Raw genomic sequence first — 26,568 nt, forward strand, 5'->3', positions numbered from 1 at the left:
GCTTCGGAGCTCCTTTTTCCTTTTTTGACAGTGACGATACAACAGCAGAAAGAAGCCATGTAACTCTGTCTGTGACCCGCAGCCTCGGAAAGTGCCGCACTAATTGCAGCAGTAAGTCGTGGTGCACTGTTGCAAGACATTTATATTATACCCTGCTGCTGCTGTGAATCAAAATTCTGCCTCACGCAACCTCCCTGTCGACCTTGGTCATGTGGGAGCGCTGGCCTTGGCAGCCCTCCATGCGGAGATGTTTTCACCTGTAACTTAGCATTGAACAATGCGGGAGATATGAGGTCAGACCATAAAAATGATGGGCAGGCTATTATTAACGTGAGCAGCAGACTTCCAAGCAAAAGGTCTGGCTAAAGAGATTAGTGAAACGGCCTGTTTACCTACTGGACGTCTTTACAGCTGGACTCACTTTGATAACGGGACGATTTCTAGAGTTCATCATCAAAGGTAAAGTATCTGAATGATGCAGTAATGAGTTCAGAAGGGAAAACCACCGATGCAAAGAGACAGCGGGAGTGCTGGTGCCAAGCAACATATGGCCTGAGATAACGTAAACAGCCTATAAGCCAAAGCATATAACATTAAGACCTAGAAGTAAAACAGTCCATAAGACAGAGCATTTAGCATTAAAATCTAGAAGTAAAACAGTCTATAAGCATATAGCATTAAAATGTAGGAGTAAAACAGCCTATAAGCCACAGAACACAGCATTAAGATCTAGAATTAAACAGTCTATAAGCCAGAGCATACAGCATTAAAATCTAGAAGTAAAACAGTCCATAAGCCAGAGCATACAGCATTAAAATCTAGAATTAAACAGTCTATAAGCCAGAGCATACAGCATTAAAATCTAGAATTAAACAGTCTATAAGCCAGAGCATACAGCATTAAAATCTAGAATTAAACAGTCTATAAGCCAGAGCATACAGCATTAAAATCTAGAATTAAACAGTCTATAAGCCAGAGCATACAGCATTAAAATCTAGAATTAAACAGTCTATAAGCCAGAGCATACAGCATTAAAATCTAGAATTAAACAGTCTATAAGCCAGAGCATACAGCATTAAAATCTAGAATTAAACAGTCTATAAGCCAGAGCATACAGCATTAAAATCTAGAATTAAACAGCCCATAAGCCAGAGCACACAGCATTAAAATCTAGAATTAAACAGTCTATAAGCCAGAGCATACAGCATTAAAATCTAGAAGTAAAACAGTCCATAAGCCAGAGCATACAGCATTAAAATCTAGAATTAAACAGTCTATAAGCCAGAGCATACAGCATTAAAATCTAGAAGTAAAACAGTCCATAAGCCAGAGCATACAGCATTAAAATCTAGAATTAAACAGTCTATAAGCCAGAGCATACAGCATTAAAATCAAGAATTAAACAGTCCATAAGCCAGAGCATACAGCATTAAAATCAAGAATTAAACAGCCCATAAACCAGAGCATACAGCATTAAAATCTAGAAGTAAAACAGTCCATAAGCCAGAGCATACAGCATTAAAATCTAGAATTAAACAGTCTATAAGCCAGAGCATACAGCATTAAAATCTAGAAGTAAAACAGTCCATAAGCCAGAGCATACAGCATTAAAATCAAGAATTAAACAGCCCATAAACCAGAGCATACAGCATTAAAATCTAGAAGTAAAACAGTCCATAAGCCGAAGCATATGGCAGAACACTCTGAAAAAGTGTAATAATTTCTTGTAAAATGTCTCTCAAAGCTCCTCATTTTCCAGCTTCGATTTTTTCTGTCTCATCTGGTGCCTGAGGCGCCAGAATGCAACTGCTGCACCATTTAAGTTGGAACGGGAAAATTTGAACAAGAAGCTGCTGAATATAGGAGCTTTTTAGTGTTTGCCAGTTTCATGTTGCAGATTAAAGGTATCAAGAAAACAGGAGTGAATATAAAAGCAAATAAGTCAATTTGTCTCCAAATCATCGATGTTCATCTTAAATCTTTCTCTTTGTCATTTCGTTGGTTGGCAAGGTGAGATTATTGTCTGCATTCCAATAATGCATGAGAGCTGCACTCACCTCCTGTTTGGGGACGCTAATGTAGCCAGGGTGGGGTCGGAAGGCCTTATGCGGCTGCCGGGAGAACATCCAGTGGCTGCTGAAGCTCTGGCCCAGCACAGGCTGCAGCAGGAAGTACGGCTTCTCGGAGTAGTTGACCACCACCACGAAGAGGGACACGGCCACGATCAGGCCAGTCGCTATCACCGACTTCTTCTGTAGAAGGAAAGAAAAAAGAGGTCATCTCATATGGTCAATTCATAACTCGCTGTTGTGGTAATGAGGATGGGAGAAGTGCTGGAAAATGTCAGCACCCAAATATATGCAACCCAAAGATTGGCTAATAAAAAAATGACAGAACATTAAAGACAGAACATTAATATACTGCAGCTAAATACCACCCAGAAGGACATGAAAACAAGGAAATACCAAAGTAAATGCCAATGCTGATCTCAGTGATTATTCTCTGAAGGACTTCTATTCAGCATTCAGTGGTCATTGAGCTCCACCTACCTTAAAAGTCTATGATATAGCTGTACAATTACAGACTGTTTTTGAGTTTATGAGCTCCCCTCTACCACATTCGTCAGTTTCTGACCGCAGTGACGAGGCGGCGGACTCAAGAGATGTTCACAGGCTCCCGAGTGGCACAACCATCTAACCATTGGCCATGTCAACAGGAGATCGCGAGTTCGATCCCTGGTGATTCTACAGCCGTCCGTAGCCGGGAGTCCATGAGAGCATGATTGGCCTCGCTCTCTCTGGGTGGGCAGGATGGCCCCCCTTCTCCCAGCACAGGCGTCTGTTAGCTGACGTAACAGATCTGGCGGTTGGCGCTTTCCTCCGAGCGCGTTCGGCTGTCCAGGGACGTTGCGCGAGCGGCAGTTTGAAAAGAAGCGGTGGAGCTTCACAGGTCTCGGAGGAAGCCTGTGCTGCCTTAACCCTCATAGCGTTGATGGCATTGTGTGATTGGGGGAGTCTTACTAGCGGATGGAATTGGAGACGATTAAACTGTGAAGAAAAATCAGGTAAAAAAAACAAAAAAAAAACAAACGTTCATAAGTCACTTTAAGTTTGTTCATTTTAAGTTAAGTCTCTAAATCATGCAGTTAGGAGTCAGTCAAAGGCCAGTTCGAGTCAAGTTTGGAGCCAGTCAAAGGCTAACCCCAGTCAAGTTGGGAGCCAGTCAAAGGCTAACCCCAGTCAAGTTGGGAGCCAGTCAAAGGCTAACCCCAGTCAAGTTGGGAGCCAGTCAAAGGCTAACCCCAGTCAAGTTGGGAGCCAGTCAAAGGCTAACCCCAGTCAAGTTGGGAGCCAGTCAAAGGCTAACCCCAGTCAAGTTGGGAGCCAGTCAAAGGCTAACCCCAGTCAAGTTGGGAGCCAGTCAAAGGCTAGTCCAAGTTGAGTCGGGAGTCAGTCAAAGGCTAGTTAGAGATGTATTGTGAGTCAATCAAAGGGTAGTCCAGACTGAGTTGTCAGCCAGTCTAAAGCAAGTCCAAGTTAAGTTGGGAGTCGTAAGTTGAAGGCTAGTCCGAATCAGTTTGGGAGTCAGTCAAAGGCTGGATTTGATTGGAGTTGCAAGTCTAAAGCTCGAGTCAATCAACCCAAAAATATCCAGCCAAGAGCTGGCTCCACGAGACACTGATGAAGACCTTGGGGTCAAAACAACTCAACAGTGGTCAACACGAACGGTGCATCAACATATGAGCCACAAATGGCCTCTAACTACACCGGTCAGGCATAACATGATGACCACATCCTTGTTTCTGCGCTCGTCGTCCATTTTTTGAGCTCCACTTACTGTATAGCTGGTCTTTGTAGTTCTACAGTTACAGACTGTAGTCCATCTGTTTCTCTGATACTCTGTTACCCTGTTCTTCAGTGCTCAGGACCCCCATGGACCCTCACAGAGAAGGTACTATTTGGATGGTGGATCATTCTCAGCACTGCAGTAACACTGCAGTGTGTCAGTGTGTGTCGCGCTGGTCCGAGTGGATCAGACACAGCAGTGCTGCTGGAGTTTTTAAACACCTCAGTGTCGCTGCTGGACTGAGAACAGTCCACCAACCAAAAATATCCAGCAACACAAACTGTGCAGCAGCAGATGAGCTATTGTTTCTACAAGGTGGACCAACAAGGTAGGAGTGTCTAATAGAGTGGGCAGTGTTTAATTAAAAACTCCAGCAGCGCTGCTGTATCTGATCTGATCTTACTGCAGCGCTGAGAATGACCCACCACCCAAACAGTACCTGCTCTGTGAGGGTCCATTGGGTTCCTGACCGCTGAAGAACAGGGTAACAAAGTATCAGAGGAACAGATGGACTACAGTCTGTAACTGTAGAACTACAAAGTGCACCATGTAGTAAGTGGAGCTCATAAAACGGACAATGAGCGTAGAAACAAAGACAGGTCATAAATGTTGTGCCTGATCGGTGTACACACAAGCAAGGTGGTGCTATAAGGGAGCCGTTTCTAATCAAACAGCTAATGAGTAAATTTAATCGTAATATCTACGTCTGTCTAGCCAAAGTGGCCGGTGAGTGTATTTTTTCTCAAATAACTCTGAAAGCAGAGCATGATGCCATTCATCCGTTGAGAATAGACTAAAATGTGTACCAGGTGCTGAAGTCAATTTGCTCGGCGAGTTATTGCCTTGGTCTAGCACCTGCCAAGTGGGAAGTGTGTATGATTACATTTGGAAGCCAAATTACACACCAGCATCTCTAGTGTAGCAATCCTGCTCTCATTCAGGCTGTGAGGAGCGAGACATTAAATAAGAATAAGGCAGCTTTCCGGTCCGCCTCCCGCACAGCTCCCTCTGGAGCTAAACCACAAGCACTTGGCCCAATGAATACTTCATCTCTTTCCCTCAAGGCTCAGCCTTCTACTCCTTCAGCTTCATCTGATTTAACACATGCTGTGCCCATCCAGTAGCCCATTCCAAAAAGTGTTAAAGCAGTGTATGTCTAAAAAAGATCTCTTTATGTACTCGCGTTTAGACGCTAGGAAGAGAGATGTGTTATTTATGTCTAGATAATGAGCTATCCTGGGAATCGAGGCCTAATGACTACCCACAGCACAGTGGACTAACTTAGACCACGATGAATATACATGCGGCGGCACTCAGTCAGGTGTCGTCCTCGGTGCTGCAGTCTCAAAAAATGATCACTAGTTGAGATAAACAGTATACCTACATTAATGGCCTGTGGGTTTATAGGCATTAATCAGCTATTATCCTCACCAGGAACAGAACTCGCGATCTCCTAAGAATAGGGACGTTTAGATGGGTGTGCCACTGGGTACCCTAATAAGAGTGAAGTAAGAGACAGTAATACAAGCTGAAGCGCTCAATCTGAACACCGTTCTGGTTATTATAACAAAAATATATGAGGAGAATTAACATAAATAAGAAACATAAGTGGTAACAGAAAACAGAACTGCAAAGAATTCGGGTTATTTCAATGGTGGCCACAGAAAGCACCTGCTACACCATTTAAGGTGGAATGGAAAAGCTGGCAAAAAAAGCTAACCAGCTGTGGAAACAGTTGACGGCATAAAAGGTGATTAAAAGGGGCCAGGTGCTCTGTTTCTGCGTGACAGGTGGGTGTAACCGACTTATTTTTGATGTTTCAACGGGATCAGTAGGCCAGTATCATTTTGTCCTGTTTGCTAAGTTCCGCAGTAGCAACTGCCGAGATATTTTGCTGATCAACAACCTGGATAATATTAGTTGTGTTACTTGTACTGTTGTTCGCTGTAACCTTATATTATGGCATTTGTCCGTATAACGTTTGCGAAGGGTTTTATGGACAGAAAAAGGTCTTGTTTGCCTTCTGTGCCTTTAAATGTGGCACCCAGCCCCGCCCTTGATAGGTATCATCCGGTATAGAACTGAAAGGCAATTGGCGATCATTGTTGGCCCCAGAAACACTGAGTGTGTTTATGTGCACTCAATAATCTGATCATAATCAGATTTCTGGAGTTATCTGATCATTCAAACGGTCAGGTAAACATCACACTCTGAACTAGAAACCCAAGTAATGAACCCGATGCAAAGAGCTGGATTTTAGCTCAGTAATTCCTCAGCGCACGTGAACTCTTACTCTGATTTCTTTCGGATTTCTCAGTCTGAACATGTGCAAAAACAGACTGCTGTACTGGAAATAAGTGAGCAGCGTCGCCGCGAGACGCAGCAAAACACTTTCGGAACGACGCTGAAGCCTGCAGTCTCGACGAAATTAAGGCTTTAAATATTCTTCACCTTCTAGATGTGAATATGTTCATATTTTCAGGTAAAGTGGCGGGTTGTGTAAAAAAAGCCGTGGCATGAAGTTTGAGACTTCTGTGAGTTTATTGGCTGGTTGCTGCCTGACTCGTGCAGACCCGGAGTTTCCCCATTATCTGATTACTCGAGTGCATGTAAACATATTGATGAGATTACTGACAAAATCTGATTTTCTGCCGTTATCGGATTATCAAGTGCATGTAAACGCACTCGCTGATGAGTCCATCTCTAGTAGCAGTCGCACAACTATCATATCAGTCAAGCCAAGCATATTGAGGAATGATTCCTTCTTTTCCCAGACAAGAAAATATAGACTTCTTCTAAGCTGCAAAACATCATTACCACTAAGTCCTTCTGCATCTCCATCTGCACGAAACTCCTTAAATGTAACGGGTGAGGAAATAATACTGCAAGACAAGATCCAATTCAAGGACTTTGGAAATGACAGACATTTTCAATTACTGATAACGAGAGTCGGGGCTCAGAAACATCACACTGAGGGATCGCTGTCAGCTGAGCTTCAGCTCCTCGTTGGGCTATAAACTCAAAGATTTCATGCTGAGGCTGAGCCTCGAAGCACTTAACTTGTTTAAATATTTTAAACATCTTGAAAAAAATGAAAGGACTTCATGTTCCGGATTTCCAGGCTCAAAAAATAAGCGAGATGACCTTCTCAGAAGATGAGAGCTGACGTCAAACAAAACGTATAACAGAGATTACTTAACTCCACATGAGGCTGATTGCTAACTGGTGCAGAAGCTTCCTTTACTTGCCAGTTACCTTAGCCCCATGTCTTCAGGCCAAAACTACTGAATCAATCTTCAGACGTCCAATACGCCTTAGTGGATTGACTCTGGAGTCAGAGGAACATTGGCTTTAAGATAATTAGGACAGAAAATAAGCCTGCAAGAAAAAAGCCTGATAACAGATGCCCTGAATACCCTGCATGTCTAGCCTTTATCTGCAGGCAAAAGCACTGTCTGGACATTGAGTAAGGCAAGTGTCTGGCCCAAAAGTGGGGCTAACAGCTGTGAATCCAACCTTATTCGTTCATTTCATCAGTTCCATGCCAAATGCTTTACACCAGTGGTTCCCAGTCATGGTCAGAGAGTCCTAGAGTTCCCCTGACCCACACAATTTATTGTTTTCCTGCTCTCAGATATGCCCGTCAACTCAGGAAGGACTTCTTAACTGGCTAATGATTTGAATAGTGTGTTAGAGCGTGGAAAATACCAAAATGTGCAGGACGGGGGACCTCCAGGATTGAGGACTTTAGTCAATTGAAACCCACAAGAAACCAAATTTCTCTCCGGTTGCATAATGTAAAGCATCCTGCAACTTATTTGAAACTCAGTTGTAAGCAGTTCAGTAGTTGTCCAACTCAAGGACTCTTATTGGAATTGTGCAGGGGTCAACAACACGCGGTGGTTTTCTGAGACGTTTAATCTGCAGCGAGAAACTCTCAAACACTAATAAGTCGCAAAGCTGAAGTTTCTCGTTCACCAGCTTCTTGTTTGAATTTCCTGTTCCACCTTAAGTGGTGCAGCAGTTACGTTCTGGCACCTCAGGCACAATATAAGATGGAACAGGAAAATCTGAACAAGAGACTGGTGGATGAGAAGCGACTTCAGCCTCGTTAAAAAGTTGAACGTTGAGAGACGTTTTACAAGAAACTTCTACTTTCGAGGAAAAGTTTCCTGCTAGAGATGTGAGAAAAGCGGCTACAGCTGAGCTGAAGTTTAAAGCAGAGCAGCGCTTTTGTCTGTATTACATTTTTAGCCTTTAATACTTTCGCACATACTGAGACACATTTACAGCCAAGACGGTAAAACGGACATACAACGGTGTGGCTGCTAAGGTGGACTGATTTTTGTTGAAGGGAGAAAATGACTCTTATTAACATTCAGCGTGTCAACAGCTGGTATACTGTAGGGTGCCTGCCTAGGCAGGGCATTGAACCCCAGTCTACAGCACAGAGGGCAGAGGTGTTGACCACTACCTAACACTATCCATATTACCCCTCGCCACATCTAAACCTAATCACATCTGAACAGAACTTCAGGCCACCACAGTTCACTGCGAATGCTACTTTTGAAACCACGAAACAAAAGGCGTGAGCCCAAAGCCCGTCCCTCAGCGCGGCGGCCGAAGGTGTGGACAGGGAAGGAGTCTTTGAACTCGTTTGATGATTCGACTGATACTCGGCTCATGTGTGCAATAATGGGAGGGTGGCTGTCAGTGCAGCCGGCGGGCTCAGATCTCTCACTTCAAACGTCTCGGCGCGGTTCGGAGGCTGCGCTTCTCAGGAGCACATCAAACGCGCCGCGATGGCACAAAAAAGCGGCCATTTAGAGTTCACGCTCAAATATTTTGCAGCACGTTACATCACTATCTCGTTCTTCGAGAAAGAAACTTCTGACGCAAAAAGAAAGCGGCGGCTCAGGAAAGACGAGGGAGATCGTTATCTCGGCGTATAAGAGGGTCTCATGCATACAGGCCGACGTGGTTTTCAGAGAAATCTCACTGCTTTATACACGCAGTGATGGCGCTGTAAATAACGACCGCTTTAATGATGCAATGATCCACACTTCAACTGGACTGTGAGCAAGGGGATGTCACAGGGGATGTTGTTAGGCCTGTCAGGGTAGTTACTGTAAGATAGCGGAGAGAAAGAAAGAGGGAGGGAGGGAGGTAGGGAGGGAGAGAGGGAGGGAGGGAGAGCATCCATCTGGCCCACACTTGTCACTCTCATCTGTTCTCATGGCACGAAGGAAGGAAAAAAAAAAAAGAACAGAAAAAATCCTTCACCTTCGATTTCAATCTGAAACCACAAATCACAGCAAAATGATGTGTCAAATCTGGGGCATTGCGAGGGCTTGGGGGTGGGGGGGTGGGGGGTAAAGGGGGGGTGGGGCGGAAAGTCGATGAACTTCCATGGACGGCCGACATATGATTCGCCTCATCATCCTACTATCCATCAGGAAAATCATCGCACAGGCTCTACGTTCTGCACAATTTCACCCATTTACCACCCTTTCAGAGAGACAGAGAGACGGGGGGGAGAGAGAGAGAGAGAGAGAGAGAGAGAGAGAGAGAGAGAGAGAGAGAGAGGGGGGGGGGGCAGAGACAGACAGAGGGGGGCAGAGAGAGAGGGAGAGAGAGAGAGAGAGAGAGAGAGAGAGAGAGAGAGAGAGAGAGAGGGAGGGAGGGGCAGAGAGAGACAGAGAGAGAGGGAGAGAGAGACAGGGAGCGGATGGAGGGAGAGAGACAAGAGAGGGAGGGAGAGAGAGAGGGGAGAGACAGAGACAGACAGAGGGGGGCAGAGAGAGAGAGACAGGGAGAGGAGGGGAGAAAGAGAGAGGAGAGAGACAGAGAAGGAGGGAGGGAGGGAGAGAGAGAGAGAGAGAGAGAGAGAGAGAGAGAGAGAGAGGGAGGGAGGGGCAGAGAGAGACAGAGAGAGGGAGAGAGAGACAGGGAGAGGATGGACGGAGAGAGACAAGAGAGGGAGGGAGGGAGGGAGGGAGAGAGAGACAGAGGGGCAGAGGGGGGCAGAGAGAGAGAGAGAGAGAGAGAGAGAGAGAGAGAGAGACACACAGACACAGGGGGCAGAGAGAGAGAGATGAGAAGAAGAGAAAAAGAATAGAAGAGACAGAGAGAAAGAAAGAGGAGGACAACAGCGCCACCACTGGTCTCTACTAGAACATTAACTATTACAGGGTCCAGGTGCAGCCTGTACTGAGGAAACCCTGCTGTAACTGTATATGAGTACATTCTCACTCTCAGGGCTCTGAAACGACTAAATTAATCCTCCTGAAAGCTCAGATTTGCCCTTCAGCCCGACCTCATCTGACGAGGAGATGTTTCATTATGATAGCAGACGTTTTACTTGAAAGAGGGTAAAAACATCAATCTTTGCAAAGTTTCCGTCAATTTTTGACAGTGAAACAAATGGAAAAAGTCAGAAATGTGGTATTGAGTGAAATCCTGACCCCTGGGGTGTCGTAAAGGTGACAACATCCACAAACTACGTCAAAGAGCTGCATTTTCAGATGATAAAGCTGACCAACGTCTGACTATTTTACAGTGGAATATAAATAATACCTGTACTATCATCATTTCATCTGTGCTGGAACTGACCACCTTTAATGTAGACACTAGCACGTAAAACATGAGCGCAATTACACCGGTCAGGTATAACATCATGACCACCGCCTTGGTTCTACCCTCACTGTCCACTTTATCAGCTCCACTTACTGTATAGCTGCACTCTGTAGTTCTACAGTTACAGACTGTAGTCCATCTGTTTCTCTGATACTCTGTTACCCTGTTCTTCAGTGGTCAGGACCCCCATGGACCCTCACAGAGCAGATACTGTTTGGGTGGTGGATCATTCTCAGCACTGCAGTAACACTGATGTGGTGGAGGTGTGTTAGTGTGTGTTGTGCGGTCTGAGTGGATCAGACACAGCAGTGCTTAAACACAGTAGCCATGTTTACATGCATCTTGATAATCTGTTAATAATCTGACTAATAGCTCAATCTGAACAGGAAATGTTCATGCAAACACCTCAGTTGGAACAAACTAGTCCGATCGAGGCCATTCCTATCCGACTGAATAAGGTGGGTAATCCTGTAAATAATCCGTTAAATAGAAGAATAATATCCGAGTAAACGCCTGTATCCGATTACATTCCCTATCGGAAAGTTTCAGTCCGTTCTGCATGTGCGTCGCGTCACAGTGAGAGTTTATTCAGATCAGATTGTTGAGTAGAGTGAGCCTAAACACCTCAGTCTGAATCTGTATTCAGAATGTATTTAATCGGATTGGAGGAAATCTTTGCACGTAAACACAAACATCATTACATTTAAATAGCAAAGGGACAGTAATAACCGCAGACCTGGAAGGGTTAAGACTATAACAAGGCGGGTTCAGGAGTAATGCTGCTGCTGAGGTCTTGGCAGACGTGGCTATTTAGAGACACCGATTTCACCAGGAGGTGAGGGAAGGAGCTGTGATTGTGCGGAGCTACTGCTGAGCGTCACGCTGCCCTTTCAATAATTCACGCTTTGACACTTTTTAAAGAGCGGAGATTACATTCGTGGTGAATCTCATACTCAAAAAAAAAAGAGAAGGGTTTTGTACGGACCTTCATGGGTATAACAGGCACATTCTGTGAGAGACTCAATCGCTCTTTCACAGCTTTACAGGCCCTGTAAACCCTCAGGGTTTCTTTCCAAGGCTATGGGCAACTCAATCAGACGAGTCCGGCCGCTTTTTATGAAGCTTTTCTTTTTAACGACCGGGCCTGACAGAGAGTTTTACTGTAGTGGAGAGCAGCAGCAGCACCGTAATGGCTAACAGAGCCTATTTCTGGACCTTCTTGCAACCTCATTTGAGCAGCTATCGATCCCTGCTCACAGCTGCCTGCCAGCATCCTGACTGCGCGCGCGTGTGTGTGTGTGTGTGTGTGTGTGTGTGTGTGTGAGACTCGTGGAGTCAAATCCAAAATATTTCACTGCGAATGTATAAAAAACTTGAGGCAATTGCTCAAGCACATTTCCAATAATCTACTTCTTCATTTGTACCTGAATCGTTTCCTGCTATGTTCACATTACCCGGTTGAAGTGGCACAAATCAGATTTTCTGCCCTAATGTGATTCAGAACTGATGTTTTCTGAGCTGTGTGGACACAAATCTGATCTTTTCAAATCCGAAATGAGTCACTTTAGCTACGTTCACATTACAAGCCTTGTTGCTCAAATCCGATCTTTTGTTCAAGCCCAATCTCTCTGACACGATGGTTCACGCTGGTTTAGGTAAGTGATTCAAATCCATCTTTAATGTGATGAACCGGCGTCCTGAAATGACCCACATGAGCTCGTCCTGCTCAGTAGCGTCACGTGACTGAATCACTGCATCATCAGCACAAACTAACGAGCAGAACGAGCTTCGCTCAGGAGATCATTACCTCTGATCAGCTCTCAGCTTCATTATTAGAGCCAGACGAAGGTAGACAAGGTGAGATGAGCCGCTTTTCCACCGTTTACAGGCTTTAACGTCTGTTCGGCGCTGTTGCCATGGTAACGCTGAATGATGCCACATGCGCAGTGGAAAGAGTTCATTCAGAGTTAATGATCTTCTCAGTGAAGCTCGTTCTGCTCGTTAGTTTGTGTTGATGATGCAGTGATTCAGTCACGTGACGCTACTGCGTAGGACGAGCTCATGAGGGTCGTTTCAGGACGCCGGTTCATCACATTAAAGATGGATTTGAATCACTTACCTAAACCAGTGTGAACCACCATGTCGGAGAGATCGGATGTGAGCAAAAGATCAGATTTGAGCAATGAGGCTTGTAGCCTAAATGGCCAGGGCCACCCTACATTGACGTTTTCATGGATTCCGAGCTATTACTACTACTAATACTGCTGCTATTAATATTAATAGAATAATAACTTTGTAGGTAGTCTGACCAGGAGGATGGGTCCCCCTTCGTAAGCTTTGGTTCCTCCCCAGGTTTCTTCCTCAGCTCTGAGGGAGTTTCTCCTTGCCACTGTCACCCCTGGCTTGCTCACCTGAGGGTTTTTACATTCATGCCAAAACTTTGTAAATAAATTTGATTGGATTTCTGAATCAGATTTCTGGACCACACTATGATCTAAGAAATCAGAATATGCTGTTTACATGACCATTTGATTAATAAGATAACTGCAGAAATCCAGGTCATGGTTTGCAGATGATTGAGCGTATCTAAACGTAAACATCAGGCTGCTCATTTACAGCCATTTCATGTTAATGTTTAAGGGAACTTTTAGAGGTAGATGTCCGGTTCCTATCACCACCACTGTGAACAATTCTGACTGTTTCTCTAGAACCAAGCATTTCAAACCAAACCACTCTGAATGACTTTGTTTACATCTCATCCATTTATTTATGCAGACATTTCCCTGTAAATAGGGATCTTCACTACTCTCTCCACCCTGCGTAATGGATGGCCTCAACTATCACCTGATCCATTTCCATATCTCATCACTGGAACTCAGGTTGAGCTTCAGAGATTCCCCAAACGGCCTGGGATGTAGACTACGCATCACCGCCGCCTCAAACGCACCTGCTGCCATTTCAGACTGTACACCTGCCACAGCAACGCACCAACCCTCCTCCTCCCTGAATTCCAAGCACACCTGTTCCTAATAACCACAGTCAGGACAGACCAGTAATGCCTCAGCCCAGCCCTGGAACCTGCAAAGCTTTGGAACAGTTGAACAGCCAAACAATAACACAACAACAGCAAAATGAACGGAGAAATTAGGCAATATTGATAAAAACAAATAAACAGCCTGTCATTGGACAGAGGTTTTGAGATTAGCCAACGATGTCTTATGACTACTGTTTGAGGCCCATCAGAGTAACAATGAGAAACAGATCTATGAAATTCAGTCACTGTTACAAATGGAAGTGAGGAATTCCTCTGATTTTCAAAAGGTCTACACAATGAAATAGTTGAGATGTGGTTGGTTTGGTGTGAAACGCTCTGTTCTAGAGAAACTGTTCACAGTGGTGGTGATAGGAACCAGGCGTCCACCTCTAAAAGCTCCCTCACAGAAAGCGCCTACATTAAGTGGCTACGAATTCACTGCCTGATGTTTGAGACACTGTTTAACAATAGTTTTGAGATAAAATCATGGCCTAAAATACATTTCTAAAGACCCATTCCTGGTGTTCTAAGGAAAAGCAGTGCCTACAGGAAATAAACTTTTTCAGATTTACCACTGTTTTACCATCGTCAACAGTCCATGTAAAGCTTTGAAGACACGTGTGGGTTCACTGCCGGTTTTGGATAATAAATAAAATGTCTATATTTGTGTTGTAGTCATGGCAACCCCTGGTTCCCATCACCACCACTGTAAAGCCATCCGAGTCTGTACGTCTCTCTATAATTAACCACTTCACACCAAACCACTCCAAATGACTCTGTTTACATTTCGATGACTGAATTATTCCGAAATTTTGAAAACTCTGTGCAATTCTCCTCAAAATCTATGAACACCTATCATGGTATGTTAGTACGAATACGAGAAGAGCTCAGTGTGTTGTGAGGCAGGTGACACAAGCAGGAAGATCCATAGTGATCAAACTGAGGGCAGGCAAGCAGGGGCACCTGATCAAGACAGATGAAGCAACAGCATCTGACCGCACAGGATGGGCAAAGAAACACAGACACTTAGGCTTTGTTCACACAGCAGGTAAAAGTGGCCCAAATGCCATCTTTTTCATGTGTCACACAGACGTGGACAGAAAACACACCGAATCTGTGATTTCCGATTCCAATTTGAGACGCTTTCATATGTGGTACCGAAATCCGATCCGTATCCGATCTGATCTGCGGCAATGCGACTCAGTCTGAACTGATCTGAATACTTTTCTTTGTTTCTGCGCAAGTTAGATGGGACTTGTCCAAAAACCCTCCGTGTTTGAAGAGATTTAGAAAGAAATGCCCTAACGTGGCCGTAAGGGAGCGAGGCTGCGGCGTCAAAGAACAGTTAAAAGTCTAAAAGCCAAGTTTAAACAATCCAAGCACACGAACCAAAGAAGTGACCACGCCCTTTTTTACGGCTCGAACACATTCTGGGTGATGAGCCCAGCTGCCAGTCAGTGAAGCTTCACGGTGTCTGCTGTGATGCAGGTGAAGATGAAGCTGATCCTCCGGGAGCGACAGGCATTCGTTGGCAGTCGTTATTGTTTACCTCTGGATGAGCCGCGTGAAGCATCATGAAGCTCTGTTCTTTTGCATATGTGGGTCAGTTTAGGAGCTGATCTGTTCAGACTGATGATCACATTTAAAAGAAACTGAACAGCCGAAGCAAAAAAAAATGGATCTGGTGAGAAAATCAGATTTGGCCCCTTTTACCTGCTGTGTGAACATAGCCTTAGTTTTCTTTGGGGTGACTGAGGGCAAGTGTTAGCAGAGCGCAAGCAGTGTGCCAGGCAGGCTAAAAAGGCAGAGCAAGAAGGCAGCAAAGCCATGCGGACTCCCTGAGATGCCAGCATTTAGTAGCTACATCGATGTCCTCATTTCAGATTTTTGCTTACGGCCAGGTGCTCAGCGATTCAGAAATGCCAGAGAAAGCATTCTGATTAGGAGGCGGGTTTATGTTATATCTGTACAATGAACAATCCAGACAGTTCATTCAAAAGCTCAGCGTCAGGAGAGTCCAAAAATAATGGCATTCCTCATACATGCATGGAACTACATTCTTGCAAGCCCTCCAAAGCGCCGGCGAGAAATGAAAATTACATTAGCAATGCAAAAGCGCCGGCGCCTCACCGCACGCCTCCTGCACTCATGGTCGAATGAGCCGTTAAAATCCAATTTCAATTAATCAGGGATTCGAGAAATATTTACAGAGCACTCCTCCTCCTCCTCCTCCTCCTCCTCCTCTCTCCTCGCCCCGCGTCTCCTGCTAATTTCTGCGCGTACGGACTCGTCAGCTCTCCGAGGGAAATGAGGTCGGACGAAAACATAAACAAAAACTCATCTTCTGATGGAATGGGTTCAGTCATTTTACTTTATTCATAGCCTCGCATGTACCTGAGGAACCTCGCTTCTCGAAAGTCAAGGCCATCCAGGAATTGCTCCGAACTTTCGGAGACTGAATTCCACCTCAAATGCCAGTTTGGGCAATCTGGGGATTAAACGGTTTAAAGATTTATACGTGGAGGATGCATTCGTGTCTTTTCAACAACTGGTCGATAAATACATCTTACCGAACCTGCATTTTTTTAGATATCTTCAGGTTCGGAGTTTTGTAAAGAACACAGTTCCTCAGTTTCCTGAGTTACCGGTTGCATCCCCTTTGGATAGGTTTTTCCAATTATCCCCCTTTTCTAAAGGCCTAATATCTCATTTATATGGACAGATCCATTTATTATGAATGTCATCCCTAGATCATATCAAGGCCCTGTGGGAATCAGAGCTGGAGGAACCCGTTTCAAAAGAACTTGGGATGGGATATTGCAGAAGGTGCACAGAATCTCTAAGTGTGCTAAACATGGGCTAATTCAACGTACGATTGGTCACCGCTTCCACTTTACTAAACTCAGACATATATAAAATCACTATTGATCCGACCTGTGATAAATGTGGCCAAGCAGTAGCAAACCCTTTGCATTCTTCTTGGTCCTGTCCCTCACTGCCCTCATTCTGGTCTGGGATTTTTCAGTCTTTATCTGATATACTGGGTCGGACTCTTGAACCAAATGTCTTCAGTGCCTTGTTTAGTGTGTTCCCTGAACCACCCACTCTGAGATCTGTGGAGGTAGATTATGTGTCTATGTCCACTCTCCTTGCTAGGAAACCTATTCTTTTGAAGTGGAAATCTCCCGTCCCCCCTTCTCCCTCTGTGTGGATCTCAGAACTGTGTAATGTGGTGAAAACGGAGAAGATTAGAAGCGTTAAGTCGGTTCCCTCCAAAGATTTTATAACACTTGGAACCCTTTTTTTTGATTACCTAGACAAGTTGTCTTCATTGGACCTCCCTTAAAATAATATTTCAGGGTTTAAAGTAACTACTACAAATTTTTGGTACATATTTATGTTTCACTGTTTCTTACAAGTTTAATATCCTTTTGAAGTTGTTTTGAATGACTGACATTGGTATTTTTTTTTTGTTTTGCGTTTTTTTGTGCATGTATTTATTTAGATTTTAGCAATTTTTTCTATCTTTCTTTTTCCTTTTTTTTAACAACGGTTTTGTTTTGTCCTTTTATCTTTTCGCTGTTGTTGTGTGTGATTTCTCTTGTTATAAAGCCTCTAATGCTGAGTTCTCTCATTATGAGTTCGCACAAAGTCAGCAAACAAATACGAAAGTCCAGACACAAGAAAACAAACGGCACAAAGATAAACACTCGGTAAGGTTCAGCGGAACAATACTTCACATTGTGGCTGTGCAATGTCTGGGCTTAAATAGCCCAACCTTAGAGTCCCATCTAATCTATTGCAGGTGCAAGTCCTTAATAATCAGGAGACTTAGATCTCCGCCAGGAGTGGGGTGGGGAGTATGAAGTCACGTGGGACATCAGAGGATTCTGGGAATTGGCGTCCCTGTCTTGCGAGGCTGGATCTGAGTGTGTGACACTTTAGCTTGTTTGTTTTTTTTATGTTAACTAATTTGATAGAAATCTTTAATAAAAATCACATAGTAAATACTATAACATTGAGTAACTCAACAACTTGGGTTCATGCACAAGCTCCCCCTTGTGGAGAAACGTCAGACTGCTAAACATGCACAAGTGAGTGTGTACTGAATGTTAATGTTTTACATATTAAAATATTTCTATAAATATTAGATTCCTTCTGGAATTCAGCTGCCTGTGGGAAACCATTATGTATTATATTTTCAGAAGTTAACAACTTTAGCCAAGCTGTATGTTTTGCTCAGATGGAATGTCACACTCTGGGAAACCCCCAGCATTAACAATACCCAACTGTTTTAACGGTAAAAGGGAATAAAACATGACGTACATATTGTTTATAATCCATCACTTACTTAAATTAGCTATCTCAGAGGTAAGAGTAGGCCTTTATATGACATTTGTGAATATTTAATGATAATAGCTATAAATAGAATATCTGATGCACATTATTTGTGTAATTATTTCATTTTATGTGGCTACACAGCTAAAGTAGCATCACCCTTCACTCAATGTGTGGTGCAATATTGGATACGATGTTATTGTTGAATTCAAAATGTTTGTCATGTTTTGTTGTGTATTTTTTAATTTTGTCACCATTTCTATTCACAGGTAAAATGACCATGCCTAATAATCCACAGCAAACTAAAAAGAAGCTTAAATGTATATTTTTCATTATAAATACAGACTTTATTTGTTTTTATACTTTGCATACTTCTATACTGATTTTATAAAGCAGAAGATATTAATATAAAACGTTTGTAAAATGCAAAAAAGCACACAAACAACAAGTATCAGACAGTAACCCAACAAATGAGCTACAGTGAACCCAGTGTTGGGTCAAAGTAACCATATTTTAGGGCAACTTTAATGGCCCAGCCTGTTGGGTTATCATATAACCCAGTGATGCTGGGTCAGATTAAGCCAGCATGCGTTGTTATTTAGTGACCCAGCACTGGGTTATAGATATGACCTATAAGGGGTTGGTGAGTGAGTGTGTAGAGTGATGTAGAGTGCAGGTCACTTAAAAGATTCAGCTGCTGACAGTGAAACGAAACACTGTCTCCGGGTATCATGACGTGCTGATTGTGCTGACGGATTTTCAGTAATGTGCCAAGAAAACACTTGATTCCAAAGCACAAGTGCAGCATGGCTGTGCTCCAGATGTAGAAATGATTACAGTAGATTCTTCTGTGGATGTTCGATAAATCCGGTTCTTCCCACAGAAGCATCAATGATGCAACGGGGTGATATCAGGACACTGTCACCGGCTACCTCTCCTCGACAGGGACAGAGGATTTGCTTAAGGATTAAAAAGGTTCAGGCAGCCACAGTGGGGAAAAGAGCAGCTGGGGTGAACGTTCACCTCAGACCAGCAGTCCCAAGCGCAGGGCCAAGCAGATGCCTGAAAATGATGAGGAGAATATCGCTGAGAGGCCCCGTCACTTTGACCTGAGAATCTGTTGCCCAACTCTGGAGTCTGCAGATTGGGGGCGATCCCGAGGCAACTTTGAGGAAACTGAGTAAGCAAAGTTGCAAAGAAAACGAGTAAATACTGGAGCCATTTTTGGGTAAAGCTAGTAGACAATTATCTTTAATCTTTATTCTGATTTAGGACAGAATACTTGAGAAGGGAACCGTCCCAATATTTTGGTCATACTGGCCCGAGACCGGTACCTGTACCGGTAGCAGATCTCGAAAGCTTTAGCAGGGGTGGCAGACGGGTGTCAGGGAGGGTTGGCAGGATAGTTATTTAGTACAGATTTCTAGCACACTGAGTACTGAGCAAACCTAAAAACCCTAAAACAAGAACAATCAACAGTCCATGGATTCTGATCAACTGTTTCCAAAACAACAGCTTTGTACTTCAATAGTAGAATCAATTGTGTCTGCCCGTGACATACTAATGCTCAAGGAAGACGACATGATGCTTAAAATCAGACCGATGAGATGGAAGATATAAATGGGCCATGAACAATTTTCCATACCCTCTGCGGCAGTATGCTTTAGCCTTGGATGCTTGACAGGTTAGTTTCTAAGCTTGCATTTGTGTTTTTCCTCGCCATATGATATCTGTGCAAAAAACAACCCAGCCAGTTGATGCTTAGCAACAAGAGAGTCCAAAGCAGAGAGCAGAGATCTGTGGGAAAAACAATACAGCAAACTAAAAATCCAAAAATGTGTCTTTACAGCAAGTGATGCAAGTGAGTGATGTGCAATGCGGAGAAATGCGTCACGCTGTTTTTGACGGACACCCTGCTTTTGACAGATTTTCAAAATGGTTCTATATAGAACCCTATACAACTGCTGGAGTTTTTAAACACCTCAGTGTCGCTGCTGGACTGAGAACAGTCCACCAACCCAAAACATCAAGCCAACAGCGTCCTGTGGGCAGCATCCTGTGACCACTGATGAAGGACTAGAGGACGACCAACACAAACTGTGCAGCAGCAGATGAGCTGTCGTCTCTGACTTTACATCTACAAGGTGGACCGGCAAGGTAGGAGTGTCTAATAGAGTGGACAGTGAGTGGACACAGTGTTTAAAAACTCCAGCAGCACTGCTGTGTCTGATCCACTCATACCAGCGCAACACACACTAACACACCACGACCACGTCAGTGTTACTGCAGTGCTGAGAATGAGCCACCACCCAAATAGTACCTGCTCTGTGAGGGTCCATGGGGGTCCTGAGCACTGAAGAACAGGGTAACAAAGTATCAGAGGAACAGATGGACTACAGTCTGTAACTGTAGAACTACAAAGTGCAGCTATACAGTAAGTGGAGCTGATAAAATGGACAATGAGTGTAGAAACAAGGAGGTGGTCAGAATGTCATGCCTGATCGGTGTAGACTACTGATGTTTAATGTGGGGATAAAACATAACCCCATTCTACAGCTGGACAGCTCGGTCAGTAAAGCAGCAGTTTGTTTACGCTCTGATGTACTTGATGTTTCTAGTACAGACATCCTGGAGGCTTTGGGTCACATCTGGACGCTCACTTGCTGTTTGGACAGGGTCTAACTCCCCAAGCATTCAAGGCTAAAGCGTACTGCCACGCAAGATTTACTATCACAGAAGGTTCTTGTCTATTTGAAGGATTCTAAGAGCACAGGCACATTGTGCTTTATACAAATCTGCATCATATTTTAGGGGCTGCAGAACTGAGCTGGACCCTGCTGCCCTTTGCCACCCCAAAGATCCACCCCTGCCTGTATCAGGTCAGCGATATCTCTAAATAAAAACAGTTATAACAGAAGTGATTCCCAAAAAAGCAGCTATTCCCAGTGAAATCCAATTACCTCTGCAGCCAACTGTCCCTCTTTCAGCACTGGTCCCTTCAGTGGGTCAGCAATGAGTTGTTAGCAGTAAGCCGTGCTGTTCTGCTAGCGCTCGGCATCAGGATGACATTGTAAACCACTTTGCCAGCTCAGTCACCTTCACACTGTATGCAGTTTCATTACTGTTAACACAGCTCAATTCTGTCCAACGTTATAAAGCAAATAGGTCAAGCGCTTAAAGGGGAATTCCAACCATGTTTCAAAATTTCCACATAATTCAGGGGCTGAGATGTAAACAAACTCATTTGGTCTGCAATCTTTGTAGAGAAACTTTCTGACTCAGATTTCTTTACAGTGGTGGTGATCCAAGGACCAGGGGTCGCCATGACCACAACACAAATATTCCCATTTTATTTACTATCCAACCCACCAGTAAACCCGCACATATCTTCTGAGTTTGTATATGTAATGTTGATGATGGTACAATAGTGATGAATTTAAAATGGATTTGTTTTCTTTGTGGACCGTTCGCCTCACAATGCTTTGTATATAACCCTCCACCACAAGAAGTATATTTTAGGCCAAGATCTCATCTCTAAACTACTGTAAAACAATGCCTGTGTCATCAAACAACATATTTATAATTATTTTATGCCCTAACTGTTGTAGACTTTAGAGTCATTGAACACTTCCGATGTCTGGTTCCTATCGCCTCCACTGTGAAGTGATTTCACACCAATCCACTCAGATTTTTTTACGCCATGATTTAATTATGCAGATACGTTGAAGAATCATTGGAATTCCCTTTCAAGACACTGAAAACGATGCTAAAGTCATTTTTTTGTGCAAAAAGCTATAGCAAGGTGTTCTGCACGAATGAATGTCTCTACAGCAGCTGTCGCTTCATGAAGGCTCCACTGCTACACCAGAAATGACCAGCAGAGGGCTCCTGCCCCTCTCTGTGCCCTCTCTCGCGGAGGCAGACAAGTGCAGTCTTCAAAGGGCCCATTAAGCCCTCGCCACTCCTCTTGGTGAGTGCAGCTTTTTCAGCACTCAGGACCGAGAGTGAGCAGGAGACTGATTCATTCGGTCTTGGCTGAAGCGGGAAACTCAGGGCTCAGGGTAAAGCTGGGAAAGCTAACAGAGCTCACTGAGCACCTGGATGATCTGTACTGGCAACAGATGAAACATGTCAGTGAGTGAAAGGACCATCCAGTGAAATGCAGCCAACCGAATGTATTAAAAAGGGAAAATGTGAGAAAACATGACTATCTGTGGCAAAACATGTACAATCCCAAACGAAGTTGGGACAATTGAATACACTACAAAGACAAGATATTTAATGTTCAAACTGATAAACTTTATTGTTTTTTGCAAATATTCACTCATTTTGAATTTGATGCCTGCAACATGTTCCAAAGAAGTTGGGACAGGGGCGTGTTTACCACTGTGTTACATCACCTTTCCTTTTAACAACACTCAATAAGCGTTTGGGAACTGAGGACACTAATTGTTGAAGCTTTGTAGGTGGAATTCTTTCCCATTCTTGCTTGATGTATAACTTCAGTTGCTCAGCAGTCCGGGGTCTCCGCTGTTGTATTTTGAGCTTCATAATGTGCCACACATTTTCAATGGGAGACGGTCTGGACTGCAGGCAGGCCAGTCTAGTACCTGCAATCTTTTACTATGAAGCCACGCTGTTGTAACACGTGCAGAATGTGGCTTGGCATTGTCTTGCTGAAATAAGCAGGACGTCCCTGAAAAAGACGCTGCTTGGATGGCAGCAGATGTTGCTCCAAAACCTGTATGTACCTTTCAGCATTAATGGGGCCTTCACAGATGTGCAAGTTACCCATGCCATGGGCACTAACGCACCCCCACACCATCAGAGATGCTGGCTTTTGAACTTTGTGCTGATAACAATCCAGACAGTCCTTTTCCTCTTTGGTCCGGAGGACACGACGTCCATGATTTCCAGAAACAGTTTGAACTGTGGACGCGTCAGACCACAGGACACTTTTCCACTTTGCGTCAGTCCATCTCAGATGAGCTCAGCCCAGAGAAGCCGGCGGCGTTTCTGGGTGTTGTTGATATGTGGCTTCGCTTTGCATGGCAGAGTTTTAACTTGCACTTGTAGATGGAGCGACGAACTGAGTTCACTGACAGTGGTTTTCTGAAGTGTTCCTGAGCCCATGTGGGGGTCCGTTACAGAATGATGTGGGTTTTTAATGCAGTGCCGCCTGAGGGATCGAAGGTCACGGGCATTCAGTGCTGGTTTTCTGCCTTGCTGCTTACTTGCAGAGATTTCTCCAGATTCTCTGAATCTTTTGATGATATTATGGACTGTAGATGATAATCCCTAAATTCCTTGCAATTGCATGTTGAGAAACACTGTTCTCAACAATGTTGTTCACAAAGTGGTGAACCTCGCCCGTCCTTGCTTGTGAACGACTGAGCCTTTCAGGGATGCTCCCTTTATACCCAATCATGACACTCACCTGTTTCCCATTAACCTGTTCACCTGTGGAATGTTCCAGACAGGTGTTTTTTGAGCATTCCTCAACTTTCCCAGTCTTTTGTTGCCCCTGTCCCAACTTCTTTGGAATGTGTTGCAGGCATCAAATTCAAAATGAGTGAATATTTGCAAAAAACAATAAAGTTTATCCGTTTGAACATTAAATATCTTGTCTTTGTAGTGTATTCAGTTGAATATAGGTTGAAAAGGATTTGCAAATCATCGAATTCTGTTCTTATTTCTGTTTTACACAACCTCCCAACTTCATTGGAATTGGGGTTGCATAATCGCTTAATATGAAGGTTTGGTGGGCCACTGTCCTTTTTTGGCTTAAGCGTTCAACTCGATTTCTCTCACACACACACATTTTCTAAACCACCCCAAATCAATTTAATTCAATTTCAATTTAGTGCAGTTTTATTTGTATGATCCTTTCTGCAACATTGTTCAAAGAAAAATAACTCTTAGAACATGATGAAGAACCACTGGGAGTAACCAAGATTCAGAAGGTAAAACTCCACAAGAGCATGAAGAAGAACCTGTAACATCCTGCCACTCTGTGTCCGTCTTACTCTGTTCCTGCCTGTTTCTTGCCGTATGCCTTTCTTTTCTAGTGCCATGGTGCTCTTGTTGTTGTGTTCATTCCTCCCCTGCCCTGCCCTGACTTCAGCCTTCACCTGTACCTTGTTTCCTAGCCCCACCCTCTCGTTAGTCCCATGTGTTCCTTGTCTCCTGGTGTTAGTATATATACTCCTGAGTTTCTTTTGTTGCCCAACCAGCACTGTTCCCAGTTTATGTTCATCATCTTCGTGTACTTGGTTCACTGCTTGGTTTTTCTTTCTTTAACTTTAGCCTTATAGTTTTAGTCATTTCATGTTCTTAGGGGTTCCCTTTGTTACCAGGTTTTGGTGTTTCTCCATGGATCCTTATACAATTTATCTGCCTGCCTGTCATTTGGATTACCTACATAATAAAATGCACATGCGTTGGTTCTCCACCTCCTTGTATGCCTCATCAGCCCCTATGTTACAGAACCACAAGATCTTAAAAAAAAAAGAGAAACTTCCCACGAGCATGAAAAAAAACACTGAGAGTGACCAAAACTCAGAAGAAATAAATCTTTAAGAACATTCAGAAGAAGCACCGGTAAGTAACCAAGACTCAAAAACTCCAAGATCATGAAGAACAATGAGAGGAACCAAGCCTCAAAAGGTAAAACACACCAAAAACATGAACCACTGAGACAAACCAAGACTCCAAGCAAAAACTCCCCAAGATCATGAGAAAGAAACACCGAGAGGAACCAAGACTCTAAACTGGAACCCATCCTCATCTGGGCCGCATCAGAGAGTATTCAGACGCCCCTTCTAATTAGTAAATTTAGCAAGTTGATGTGCACCTGTTGATGACACAGAAGCCCACTGACCAATAGAAGGGGACACTCTGGAGCAGCTGTACGTGAACTTAAACTCACCATGCCCAATGCTACGCGTAGACTAGAGGGGTATAAAGCCCCGCCTGCATTGCGCTGTGGAGCAGTGTAACTGTGTTCTCCATAGTGATGGAGCTCCATCCAATAACTCTGGGACAAGTTACAGTGATCCAGAACTTACCATCCATCATCAGTACCTGACCTTGCTAATGCTCTTGCAGCTGCAATCAAACCCTCACAGCAAAGTTCCAATATCCATTGTAAAGCCTCCCGAGAAGAATAGAGGATGTTACTGCAGCAAAAGGAGTACAAAGTCCCCATTGCTACGCAGAAGAAAGGCTGAATATACAGCATCCAAAGTTTTGGACATACAGTCTACGTAGGATCCTTGCATTCCTCTGAGCCTAAGACAGCTCAGAGATTCCTGTTGAGGTTTGTCTACGTCTTAGAGAAGATTTTAGAGGCTTTCTGCCTCTGAATGGACTTTATAAGGCACTTGTTCCCCTCTAGGTAGAGTAAAACACAATCCAAAGTTTGCTCTGACTCCTGTGGTCCAAGCTCTCTCAAAAAACAGGTCACTGAACATGTAATCCTGGTCTCATGAGTCCGACAGATGAAAACTCGTCATTTGGGCCATCACGGTTAAATCAACCTGACTGCAAGGATTGGAAAGGTTCCACGTGTGACCCTTACACCAGCCCCATCCCTGTATCCGATGTCAAGCGAAAACGTAATCCTGAATTCCGGGATTTCAGCCCTGTTTTGGCAAATCTTCCCTGCTGCCATATGTCCAATGAGAACGGCAAGAGGCCAGGGGATTTGACTCCGGATGCCAGGGCTATGCAGATGTTTATGTACGTTTATTTGGATCTTGTCCTTTTGGCTCCGCTACATGTTCTGCGAGGGCTGGAAGGGAAAGAGCATTAGGTAAATCCCCCAGGCAGTGAAAATTTTGAACGACTGCCATGGGACGGCTGGCTTGTTTTTACGGTTATGCTCCTGGAAATTTGGCTCCACTTGCGAGGTAGTAAGATTTGGCTCTCTGCATCAGTCCCAGCAGAGAAGAAAGAGTGACCACTGGCATGACAAACATGAAGAGAAGTTAAAGGAGACATATTTTACCTGTTTCCAATTTAATACACTGTGAAGAGTATAAGACAGATAACAGCTTCATTCCGTTTGCTTCACAGCTGAATGCCAAGGTTTGAAGTGACACATTTAGTTGATTTATTAGGGTGAAATGAATTCATGCTCTACAGAAAACACACTTAATTTTTGTATTTTTCTGTAAATTTTAGTGATCTACCTGGAGCCGACAGAGTTTTCAAACACCTCAGAGGCACTGCTGGACTGAGAATTGTCCACCAACCAGAAATATCCAGCCAACAGTGTCCTGTGACCACTGATGAAGGACTAGAGGATGGCCAACACAGACTGTGCCGCAGCAGATGAGCTGTCGTCTCTGACTTTACATCTACAAGGTTGACGAACAAGTGCCTAATAGAGTGGACAGTGAGTGGACACAGTGTTTAAAAACTCCAGCAGCACTGCTGAGTCTGATACACTCATACCAGCACAACACACACTAACACACCACCACCGTATCGCTGTCACTGCAATGCTGAGAATGACCCACCACTCAAATAGTGCCTGCTCTGTGGTGGTCCTGTGTGGGGTCCTGACCACTGAAGAACAAGGTAACAAAGTATGCAGAGAACAGATGGACTACAGTAGAACTAACTGTATAACTACAAAGTGCACCTATATGGTCAGTGGAGCCAGCTAGTTGAGTCTTGACCAATCCAACCATGCTATTAAGCTGGAAGGG

The 26,568-nt window shown here is 44.0% G+C and overlaps 1 protein-coding gene across 1 annotated transcript in view; it reads right to left on the minus strand.

Moving 5' to 3' along the window:
- The window catches only part of st6galnac3 (ST6 (alpha-N-acetyl-neuraminyl-2,3-beta-galactosyl-1,3)-N-acetylgalactosaminide alpha-2,6-sialyltransferase 3), a 111,872-nt gene that overhangs the window by 66,697 nt on the left and 18,607 nt on the right, over positions 1-26,568 (minus strand). The window contains exon 2 of the mRNA XM_017703368.2: positions 2,058-2,252. Within this exon, the coding sequence (XP_017558857.1) occupies positions 2,058-2,252 (195 nt within the window). The remainder of the gene's footprint in view (positions 1-2,057; positions 2,253-26,568) is intronic.

The sequence above is a fragment of the Pygocentrus nattereri genome, chromosome 2 (assembly GCF_015220715.1).
Source record: "Pygocentrus nattereri isolate fPygNat1 chromosome 2, fPygNat1.pri, whole genome shotgun sequence".
Lineage (NCBI taxonomy): Eukaryota > Metazoa > Chordata > Actinopteri > Characiformes > Serrasalmidae > Pygocentrus > Pygocentrus nattereri.